This window comes from Nestor notabilis, unplaced genomic scaffold (genome assembly GCF_000696875.1).
Source record: "Nestor notabilis isolate BGI_N333 unplaced genomic scaffold, ASM69687v1 scaffold33268, whole genome shotgun sequence".
Taxonomy (NCBI): Eukaryota; Metazoa; Chordata; class Aves; order Psittaciformes; family Psittacidae; genus Nestor; species Nestor notabilis.
In genome coordinates this window covers 1-12296 of record NW_009939253.1, presented here as the reverse complement: position 1 = coordinate 12296, position 12296 = coordinate 1, and the positions used below count along the sequence as shown (strand labels likewise).

The window sequence follows — 12296 nt, the reverse complement described above, 5'->3', positions numbered from 1 at the left end:
AGCAGGAACTATGGCTTTACTTATCTCCCACATGTACTGCAATTACATTAATGACTTTTCTTATACTTTTCACATCAGTCTGTTTATACTGCTGGAATTTTAAACAACATGAATAAGAACAAATATTTATCTTTTCCTTTAGTTAACAAATAAATGAATCACAAAACGGGTCAAGATATCTGCCAGTCTTGTAAATTTAGAATTTTATTGCATAAGTGTATAAAGGTTACATGTAAAATTAGTGTGGGAATAGGACAACATGAAAGAGGTCTTCCAGTAACTTCTGATTCTGATCTTTGAAAGCACCACCAGAGTCAAGCTTGTTTATTTGAGGAATGGGGCAGGGGAAATGCAGCAGTAACTCTATTCACAAATGGCAAGTTATTGGCCATTATAAGCTCCTCATTCCACTTGTCATGTTTTCTGCAGTAAGTTTCAGAACTTTGCATGTGATGATAGCTGTGTGATTTTTGCTGGACTGTATCGTGGAATACATATGGAAGCCAGGGAATTACATGTGAAACTCTGGAGTCGGTTTCAAGTCATCAAATCTGGGGATCTGTTTCTTTTGTTTCCTCCTTCTTTGTACCTTTTTCAACTCACTTCCTGAAAAAACATACTATATCACAATGATAATAATTGCTAATTATACAATATTCTATGCTGATGTTTCTGATACACTACTGTCACAATTAAACAATCCAGACTCCAAACTATCAAGGCAGCTTTTTTTGCTTTGTTTTTGGTAGAAACAGCAATCACAGCTGGAACTGAACAGAGAGGGTGACGTACTGACTAGACAGACCTGCTTCAGTCAGCAAAGAATCATTGCTGTGTTTGTGAATGCACAGTCTACAGAAGAAAAATACACTGCAGACATGAGACAAACAGTAATGGCTTTAAAATTCAAAAAGAAAATTAACGCAGTTTCTAAACAAAATTTAGTTGGAGCTGCAGTATCAACGTATGAACACCCCCCCACACCCTGTTCAGAAGCAGAAATGAACCAGTTTCACACGGGAAGAGTGACTGCTGGACCCATTATCATTTGCAGTATGCCCACCATCACAAAACCATACTGTTGGACATACAGAGTCACCAATTCTGGAGTAAGCCATTCACAGTTTTACATTAATGGTGTTCCCCAACCACGTTAATAGAACTTGTACTTCTCCCTACAGTGTTATTTTATTCTACATACAAGATGATTTTACAGTATAAATAATACATGAACTCTTTCTACTTCTCTCAAACATTTTTATTATGTTTTTTTCCTGTTAGATTCTGCTATCGCAAAAGCTAACACAAAGAGGAAAGAATTGCTCCTACCATTTAATGACTGCAAAGCACTGCAGAGTTCTTGTTACTGTATACCATCTTTTCGTATAATCTGTATACCATTTGCCAGTTATAAAAAACATAAGAGCTAAAAGGAAGGTGAGCTGCCATATGAGGCTGTTGTAAAACCAAAGCTGCCATTTGCAGCACTGCAATTGTGATCTGGTCTCAGCTCAGCTCTTATGCCAGATGTGCTGTGAAGGTTAGGACCCTCCAAGGGTGGGGCTCATCTGAATGAAATGAAATACTACAGTGTTGGTGTTGACATCTAAGCTGGTTATCTTAAACCATTTATATAGACAATGCAGAGAACCAGACATTTTAGGGCACTGTTTGTCTTGTTCTAGGGCAGACATCTGAAATAGGTCAGATGAACAGAGCCATGTAATCACCTACTTCACACCACAAACCCCAAGGGAAACCTTGACAACTCACTCAACTGGAGACAGCTCCATTGTGCATACTTAATTTTAGTCAGAGGAGGTAAAATCCAATGGTTTTAACCATTACTAAGCAGTAGGGCATTTTAATACTTCCTAAATACATGCCAACCAGCTTCAAGACTATTTATTCTAAACACATTTTCTAGAATCACCTAACCTTACTGTAACACAAGACTCCACTATCTAAATATATAAAGAACATCATACCTGGATGTATCCTTGCTGATCAATTAAAAGATTTTCAGGCTTTAGATCTCTGTAGATGAGGTCTAATGAATGGAGGTACTCAAATGTTAGCACTATCTGAGCTGCATAAAACCGTGCATGTGGTTCACTGTGAAGAATTAGAAAAATATTAAGTACTCCAATGCTATGCTAAGATACTGACACAACCACGTAACTGCCAGGGACAGACAAATTAAGTATCTTATAACTGATTCTTTTATTGTGTAACAAGATAAAAAAGAATAACCGGCAAACAGCAAACATTTTAGAATTGATACAATCATTTCCTGTATTTAAGTCTTGCAGCTGAAATACACATGCAAATCAGGAATAAACATATCCCAAAATACAGAGCTTAGACTTTAAATTTTACTTTTAGAAACTAACATCAATTTCAGTGACAATATGCATAGGAATTCCAAGATTCTATCATGCATAAATCACAAATGCCTGCATTAACTAACTGAAAAATGAAAAGTTATTATGAGTTTTACGTTGCCTGACCAGTTTGAGTGCTGAAAGAGGAGTAACTTAAATGCATTTAACCCTTCAGAATTTCTTCTTCAATACTAACAAATTCTATAAAACCCTCTTCTCAATTTAGCAACATAAGCCTTTTTAAAGGAAAAATGTCATTAATACTCTCACCTGAACCTTCCGATTCTTCTTAGATGTGAAAACATTTCACCACCAGGAACATACTCCATTACCATGTATAAATTAGAATTGTCCTAAGGAAGTAAGTAAACACACACGAATACATATTATGCATGTTACAGTCTCTCTAATTCCTACATACAATATATTCTATTAAAGAATGTAAACTAAAGATTGTAGCCATCAAATGAATTTAAATACAAAGCAAGAAAGGTAGAAATTCTTGGAAGACTGCAGACACACATGACAAAAGGAGCATCATGTATCTCTACAAATCTGTTTTAAAGCGAATCTGAATAATCAGTGAGTTCCTGACACAGAATGGTGTGTAAGCGATGTGAAGGAAGAGAGGATAAGATGCCTACTGCAAGACAAGACCTTGAACTCTTAGAAGTTCTGAATTGACAGACTGAGATATACTTGTCTCCCACAGCCCCCGCCCCAAGATTCAAAACCGTAATAATGATTAAGGTCAAACATCTTTGTTCATTTTAACTGGTATTAAAAGAGAAGGAAGAAGAAAAAAAAAATAAAGGAAGGAATTATAGAGGATGCTAAATTAGGAAAATACTCATTTCTTTGCACAGACTAATACATAATGCCATGAAATTAGAAGCTATCAGAAGTTCCTTCCGTCATGGTTAAGATTGTCACTAAGACCTGCCTCAGATATAAATCTCCACTAAAAAGCCTGCAGAACAATTACAAATTTACCATTTAATATACTGGCACAGAAATACATCCTTTGTTTTTTCTCTAAGACAGAATGATGACTACAAGCTCTCTGCTGTACAAAAGCCAGTTTCCCTCCGAAAGGGAAATCTCTAAGTGTTTAGTTTAATTTCTTTAAATTTTTATTTATTTGGAAATATCCTTTCAGTCAGCACCTGATAATCTGGGGCATGTGCAAGTGTACACACAAATGCAGGAACTGAAGCTCAAGACCTGGCAACAGCGCCATGTGAAGCATCTCTGAAAACAAAAACCCTTTAACTATTGTACTATAAAAATTAAATGATTTAATACATAAGTTCGAGCACACACTTCCCTGAAACCCGAACAACTGCTTTCAAAATAATGATTACCTTAAAAGAATACTCCAGTTTTACAAGGAAAGGAAAGTTCACCGCTTGTAATATTCTCTTCTCATTCAGTGTGTGTTCTATTTGCTTCAGTTTGACGACCTAGAAGAGGAAAAACAGTCTTCAGTTTAAGTACGACATTTTACAGTTGATAAATTTTTCAGTGTAAAACAATTAGCTGAAAGCAAACTTGTAATTTTACAGATAATAAAAAACCTTACAGATTACTAGTACAATAGCAGTGCTGAGGAAGGATTAAGAAGTCAACAACATTTTAAAGTGTAATACTGATGCAGTATGGTTCACAGATAACTGTAGAAATAGTGTTTCTTACTACTTGCTAAGTATAGAAATCAGTAATGAAATCATCTCTATGTTTTCTTAAGAATTGCTTGCATTTGTAATGAAGACAGTTCAGCTAGATGACAGTTCAATAAAATCCATTTGGTCTCTGGACCCTTTGCTTAGAAAGGCAGGAAATTGTGTAAGACACATTTAATTATGAATTTTGTTATGTGTGAACAGGAATAAACTGACTTATTTGATATAGCTCACATAGTAGAGAGGAGAAGACTCTGGAGAATACACATTCAAAATTTCCATTCTTATAAACAATTGCTACCTCTGCCAGACCTTTCAGTGGGTTCTGCCTTCCTGCTTAGCAAAAGTATTAAAGATCTAAATGCTGCCTTCTTGGAATCCATTATAATGTTAAGCTGCTAACAAGGCAGCAAATGGCAGATTTCTTATCACTGCTTTTTCTCAGTAATTAACGATTGGTTTCCTTGTGTTAAACCCCAACATTGCATAATCGATTCTTTCTATTTTACTTAATCCCTATTGCACAATATAGATATATCTCATTTTGAGAATGCCATGATCTCCAAGTTACTTCTCCTTTCCCCCCTCCCAAGGAAACAAGGAGAAAACATACAAGAGTGATCAAAACAAGTCTGTTTTTACATGTTTGGAAATCAAATCTAACAGCTATAAATAACAGATAAGCGAGATATTCCAACCCTGATCGAAACTGTGTTTAAATTTAACTTTTAGATTCAAAAGGTAGAACCTAAAAAAACCACTACCGTTTTGAAATAAATGTCATACAAAAGAAATACTGAGATAAAAATACTAAATCTCTTTTGAATCACAGATCTTCAGGGACCAAATAAAAAATTTTGCTTAAATCAGCTCATTTGTGTGGGAAGCGTCTGCTTCATCCTTAAAAAAGCTATGGTTCTGGAATTACCTTGGTGATCAAAGCAAGCAAGCTCAGTTTTAATTTGATATTGTGAAGCATTCAGCTGCAATGCTAGACAAGACTTTACCACCTTTCCTCCATCTTCTGCTGGTTAGATACTGGAGGGTGATGGCAGCAATACCACAGGCTGAAGCTGCTGCTTAACACTTTGTAGTAACAAACTGGAACTGCAGATAACACGGCTTTGCTCACATTTAAGCTCAGGCTCAGGGCATGTCTAATTGATGTAGATTGAATGGCACCTAGTAATGGCAGATTCTCCAGCAGTTTGTTTGTGTCTAAGTTTTTGTTAACAATATTTTCTTTTTTTCTCAAAAAACAATTATTAATGAAAGCAGCCAAGCAATAGTATGTTACAGCCTTCCTAAATCAAGCTAGACAAATAAAAGACTAACAACCTTACACACAAAACTTCTGGATACATCAACATCTATTGCTTATCATGATGAACCATGAGACTGGATAACAAAGGGACACACAACATGCCTTCTCTTTTTTCAAGTAAAGTGTAAATGAAAAATCACAGGCAGCCTGCAAGCTGCCTAATTTTAGACACCTGTATGTTTTCTAGAATACAGAAAGTGACAGAAATGGGTTCTCCCTAAACCATCCTCTATTTTTGTGATCTATTAATAGAAATTACTAATATAACACTAATATATTTCTAACAGAATACACAGACATAAAATTATGTACGCTGAGTTGAAACAGTGTATATTTCATAAAGGACCTGTTCATGTCACTGTCATAATTCCATTATCTAAAATTACTCAGGAATGTAATGCCTAAGTGCAAGAGTCCACATTGAGATAACGCTGACTACATTTTATCAGTTGCTGATCATTTAGTTCTCTTTGCCAGATTAATATTTTCGTAGTATGATTTTTGTTGTACAGTAGCAAAGTTATTTACAGTGCCTTACAAAGTAAGAAAAGCTCGTATACTGAGGACCTAAGAATCTACTAATCTAAATAATGTACTTCTGAAAGGCTTGTCAAAACCATTAAAAACTAATTGTATAGATAAATTCCTTTAAAATACATCTTAGCATTCTGGAATTCTGTTTTATTTAAAGTTTAAACTTTATCAAGTGATGTTGCTGACTTAATCTAAGAGTAATAAACTGTTAAATCAGGCTGGAGTAACAATACAGATTCAGACTACAGCATTTAAGTTTTCAACTTAAATGAGAATGTCTACTGTGTGACAGCTGTCCTGAGAGAGGTCACTGTTCTACGTGTGCAGTTACTGGAGGTGCAATGGGATGCATACAAAAGTTAATACCTCATGTGATCAAAAATAGAAAAGAAATTATTTGTTAAATTATGGTTTACAATCGAAAATTTTGTTAATTTCTGATCCAAAGAGTCTTCCAGAATTTTGAGCTACGCTGCAAAGGTCTATTATTTACTTAACTACAGCACTACATTTTGGTTTTGCCAAAGAATATATAGGCTACCTTACAAGAAGCTAAGCAAAGAATTTAACTGACAGTATTTTACTAATGCCTTGGACACTACTTAGAGCCTCTTTAGCCTGCCAATAACATTATTGGCTGTTGTAAAAATCTGACACAGCCCCAACAGCTGAATTAGCAGGTTAAAAGAGAAAGCCAAGCTTTTCATGTATCACCAGTACCCAAATGCGTTAAGCAAAAGCACAGTTGTTCAACATAATTTAGCCACAGTTACCAAATCTTGATCTACATAAAACTCTTATGTACCACAAATCCCACTAAAAGTTACACCAACCTTCTGTTTGTCCAGTATCTTCATAGCATAATACTGTTCTGTGGCTTTATGTTTCACCATCATTACTCTCCCGAATGATCCTGTTCCAAGGGTTTTTTGCCTCTCAAAATCATCTAGGCCAGCAGTATTCTACATGTACAAGGATATAACGACATTATTTACAATCTAGTAACCAAAGACAATTTTAACTGTATGAACAGAATTAATTTATGAAAGAAAATTGAGTAAAATTACATTTATCAAAGATGATAGCCAACTATACTGTTGTTACAATTTCATGCCTGTCAAATTATAGTAAGGGATTTTACATTGCATTCATTAAACAGAAAAAGACTTAACTGAATTGTATCAACATTTCCATAACTTGTCCATACAGATGACACAGGCTTAATAAGAAATGGAGTAAACAGATCATGAATTTAACATGCAGATAAGTAACACCCTCATACTTCACAAACAAGAATATTAGAACATGCAAAAAACCCCAATCTCAAGAGACAGTTCTACATCAGAGCTGTCTGGAGAGTATATCACTGAGTTAAGTTTTCTCAGACATTCAGTACCATAGCATTTCAAATGCTGCTTTAAAAACAATGACCCTTTCCCAAAAACCCAAACCAAGTTCAGCTTTTAAGAGGTTTCTCTCTAACAAGCTCCTTAACCTGCCCCAAGTCCTATGCAGTAGACTTAATACCCTCAATTCCCTTTAATACTGTTATTAACAGGGTAGATGACAGATGTACCAATGCTTATTGTTATAAAAAGCCAGCTAAACCATACCAGTAGGAATTTGAGTCTTGTGTTTATGGAGAACATCATTCTCCGTAAGACAAAGCTGTTGTTCAATATGAGCATTTCATCAACTCAAATGTGGAGAAGACCCAAGAGTCTTTGCTGATGAACTTCAATGACAAAACTGACATTAAAAATGGAAATTCCTTTTAAAGTGGCATAAAACTTATTTCTGTTCTCTGCACCGCTCACTACAGACTGACAAAACGTAACACTATAAAAATTTGCAATAGAGAAAATTATTGAACGCTTCAAACGGATACCTGAGGGGGGCTTTCCCATTTTCTTAGAAAGTCTTCTTTGGCTTTGGCTAGGAACTCTTTCACTGAAAGCAGACAAAAAAAGTACATTTTAATTCATGTAATTCGTCATGGATGAAATGGAGATGCTTTGTTAGCAAAATATGCATACTTCATTATCAACTTACTTCTTCAGCTCATAATACACTATTTTCTCCAGGCATGAAAGCAAGCACCAATGCCTCTAGAACTTATACAGTATCTCCAGGTGGTCTCTAAGCTTTCTGGAGTAACTACATCATTCTACAGGAATTCTACACCAGCTCTATTATCTCACAATATTGTATACGCAAGCAGACTTTAAGGTGATGCAAGATGTTCTTAATTTGACTGGGAAAAAACCACAAACACCTGATATTTACAATAGCCATTCTGCAAAGATAGACTTTTAATCTATTTTTGTTAAATCAAAGTTACATTTTCTTTCAGCTGATTAAGCGTAATGCCAATCTCATTGCTTTTTCCCCTCATCACCTTCATTTAAAGGCTGTTTGCAAGCTCAAGTAACAAATGGACAGCATTACTGCAAGCAAAGACAAAGCGCACGGCTACACTGACACTGCACATTAGGCATGCCCACAGTCAGAGAGTATTTTTAATATTGATTTTCAATTGAAACTGAAGGAATGTATAATAGTAAAATTCCAGATGGCTATTTAAAATGTGCACCAACATATTTTGTTTAGATCGTTTTTCAGCTGTTCTGGGTTTTTTTTAATGTCAATTCTTAGCCAGATCAAGGCTGATTACTTAATGCACAGTCACAAACAGAAGGTGTTTTAGACATTGCTGAGGTTCTGAAAGAGTCACAGAATCAAGAAGAAAATATCCTACTGTTTTTGTGTTCTCTGAATCATTTCACATAATACAGCATTAATAACAGTGGATTTTCTGCACTGTGATGTTCTGCCACAAGCAACTTCTAAAAATACTGAGCAGTGTGCCAAAATTATTCTGGTGAATATCTAGAAATACATGTTTTAGCAACTGTAATTTACCTTCCAATGGCCATAAAAAATTAGGTTTATGGGGTTGTAAACAGTCATCTGTTGAATCAGAACTTTTTTGGGCTTTTCAGAGAATACCAGAGTTTACACAGAGACATTTTTTAAAATTCTCTTCTAGTACTGGTAGTGTTTGCAGCAGCAGTGAAAGCAACGGCAGCCCTGGAGAAGGCTGAATTGTTTTGTGTTCCTTTTTTCCTCCCTCTCAAATGCACTATGGGACTCAACTATCACAAAATACTCAAGGGAGGTTGATGGCTCCCACAGTCACTGGCTCTGATGGAGGAGCAAATACTTGGAATTTCAGGAAAAATGTCAGTTCTCCCAGACCTCAAGGTCCAAACAGTGTTTAAAGCATGAGATCCACTCACAATGAGATCACAAGCAATATCAGAGAGGAGGAACATATTTATTACCCCAAATGTATGGCTAAGCTGAGTAAAAAACCCATAGTTTCTATCAAAGGAACTATTTAAAAGTGGTATTAAAAACATAGTTTCTATCAAAGGAACTATTTCAAACTGGTATTAAAACTCACTAAGAGTTAAAAATATTTTAGTGGGTAATCAGTAAAAATGACATATTTATCCTGTGTGGGGAAAATATTTCCATTGTTTTTAAATTATGGGGGTTACTCATGTAATGACTTCTAATGATCCTAATTTGAGAAAAGGACAGGATTTCCTGTGGCATGAAATAATTTCTCAACACAAAAAAGGGAAGCTAACAGTGTCCAAATTCATGCCTGATGATCCTTCTTCCATTCAGGAGAAGAGAAATGACTTGATAAAGTGATGACCAGTGATAAAGTTTTAAGACATCAATTTTTGTCAAAATAGCATGACCATTATTTTCTCTTAATGACAAGAAAAAAACCCCTAAGATGATCACTAAGATTACCAAAAGGCTGAGCCTTCAAACTGAAGTGGCTGTAGATTAGAAACGAATGTTAACTTTTACACTATATAGCACAGCCAAGCTGCGAATTGGTGCAATTTTTTTAAATGTTATTACAGTACAAATCTTAAATATTCCTCACGCTATCACCATTGTTCATATAAATATTTTAAGTTTCCACATATTTTGCACCAAAACATAGTTTATTCTGTATTTATGAAAACAATGACATTTTCATATAGTTATCTTTCTGTTCTACTTCTGGAATAAGGAATGGTGTCTGTGAAAAAGTGTGACACAGCTGGAAATATTCAAATTGTGGAAGCATGAGAAAAATCTCTCATTTCTAGAATATCAATAAGTCACAAGCTCTCCTTCAACTAAACTTCTACCATATTTAACTTTATTTTCACCCTTTTTTCTTGGAAAGCAGCACTGAACGTGTTTTCAAAATAAAGCTATCTAATGGCACTCATCTATCTTAAAATTGCTATCTTTTAAAAATTTTTCATATTCTGTGGTGTATTTTATTAGAATTACATTTCCTTCCTAAGGAGGAAATGGGTCAAATTGTGCCTGGTTCTCATTTTCAGAGGTCACCTGGGCTGCTGCACCACATCATCATTTGGTATGTGATTTCAAATAGAATTTAGGCAACCAAAGTGCATACACTTCAGTTACTTCTGGAAATAAGACGCAGAATTTGGAAGAGGTTAGGTAGTTTTGAAAAGTCTCTCTCAGTCACAAAACATTAGTTCTTGCTACATGAGAACACATCTCATTTCTACTTTTCAAGCACAGAATCAAAATTTACACCAACCAGATAGTAGTAGCCATTGGTATTACTGTGATGATGCAAACAAATAGCTTTATCAGATGATGACTTAGAAGATTACCTCAAGTGCACATTTTTAGCCACCTTAAATTGTGACAATGCGACTCCTGTTTGCTTTGCTAGTCTTTAAACTATTCCTATCATCTATGACTTTGGGCACTAATGAAGGAATGAGCATACCAAAAGTCTCTATAGGTTCCACAAGGGTTTGCAGGAACATTCACCCACACAGATGAGATGATGAAGAGAGGAAACAAAGAGAAGGAAAAAAATAAAAAATAAAAAAAGTTTTATGCATTTCCACAATAAACACATAGAAAACATAAATACATTCCACCCTTTCCCCTCCCCACTCAAGAACGGACCCTTTAACAAACCAACCCTTTCCCACACAGACAAAATGACTCATGCTAAATCACAGAATGTTTGAGCAAAGAAAAGAGGAAAAAAACAAACCTAAAGGCAGCTAAATTCAGTATGAAAAAAAGATGATGCATCACAGAAATAAGCACAGCTTACAAAACTTCAACAGATCAAGTTGGCATCTTTAATCATTAATCTATTCCAGGACACACATCCAAGGACTGTTGCTAACAAAAGCGTATCTATCTTCATCACGGCATGCTGGATCACAATAAAACCTGTAATCGGGTGATCTTCCCACTACTTAGCACTTTGTTCCAAAAGACAGCATGTGTGAATTGCATGGCATGTGGTGGATAGCACAGAAATGGCAAGCAGTCTCCAAAACCGAAAATTCACAATCAAATTTCAGTCCTGTTACCCAACAGCAGCAAAACCCCTCAAAAAGTCTCAGCTGCACAGCCCAAGTTGCTGTATGCAAACTGGAATGCATATGGGAATCCTGTATGGTCACCATACAATGGTATGATTTAATTTTTTAAGACTGTCAAAATAAAAAAAGAACTCAGGAAAGAGATGTTGATAGAAAGGTTCCCATAAACACTGAAGAGCAAGGATCACTCTTACACAGCTGAGCGAAGTAAAGATGAGGGTGCAAGGAGTGCATGCAATGATCAGCCAACACACCCTATTCAGACTGGTTTTACTGGTCCAGCACAAGCTGGAGCAAAGGAGGCTGAAACTAAAGGAAGAAAGCTCTTGCTCAAGAAAGGAAGGTGCTGGAAGGACAGAGCAAACATGAGTAATGGCACTCAGGAGGGCAACAGCAGTGCTCAAAACAACTAGACGCCTATGAGAGCGAACTGAAATCAGATCCACTGTCCATTGTCTCAAGGATTGGTATGAGAAGCTGAGATGGGACTCCACTGTCCATTGGCCAAGAAATGGGTGTGAGGAGCTGAAATAGGACTCCACTGTCCATTGTCTGAGAGATGGGTGGGAGGAGCTGAGGTAAGACTTCTCACTCCATTATTGCAAGGATTGGTGTAAGGAATTGCTGTCCATTATTTCAAGGATTGAAGAGCTGGCTACAAGAGCAGTGAAACAGGATGCACGTGATTCCACCAGCAATGTGTAGTACTTGACATTCAGAACAGAGGTACTTTCCCCAACACATAATAAAAGGGGAAAAGGTAACTGCCGTGTTGGACATCCTCCACCAATGACGACCCTGGAGGACTCCCACCACCAAAGATGATGACTACGGGCCCTCGGGACACCGCTAGATCCATAGTGGTGACTATCTCTCTGCACTCTTGAAGGCTTGCTGAATTGCTATCTCCCCCCCC

At 36.2% G+C, this 12296-nt stretch overlaps 1 protein-coding gene across 1 annotated transcript in view; it reads right to left on the bottom strand.

Annotated features, from left to right (window-relative positions):
* The window catches only part of LOC104409789 (cAMP-dependent protein kinase catalytic subunit beta), a 19159-nt gene extending 11260 nt beyond the window's left edge, over positions 1-7899 (bottom strand). The window contains exons 1-5 of the mRNA XM_010019759.1: positions 7813-7899; positions 6758-6886; positions 3749-3847; positions 2655-2737; positions 1989-2115 (exon numbers count right to left, since the gene is read on the bottom strand). Coding sequence (XP_010018061.1) covers positions 1989-2115; positions 2655-2737; positions 3749-3847; positions 6758-6886; positions 7813-7899 — 525 coding nt within the window. The remainder of the gene's footprint in view (positions 1-1988; positions 2116-2654; positions 2738-3748; positions 3848-6757; positions 6887-7812) is intronic.
* Positions 7900-12296: the final 4397 nt, after the last annotated feature.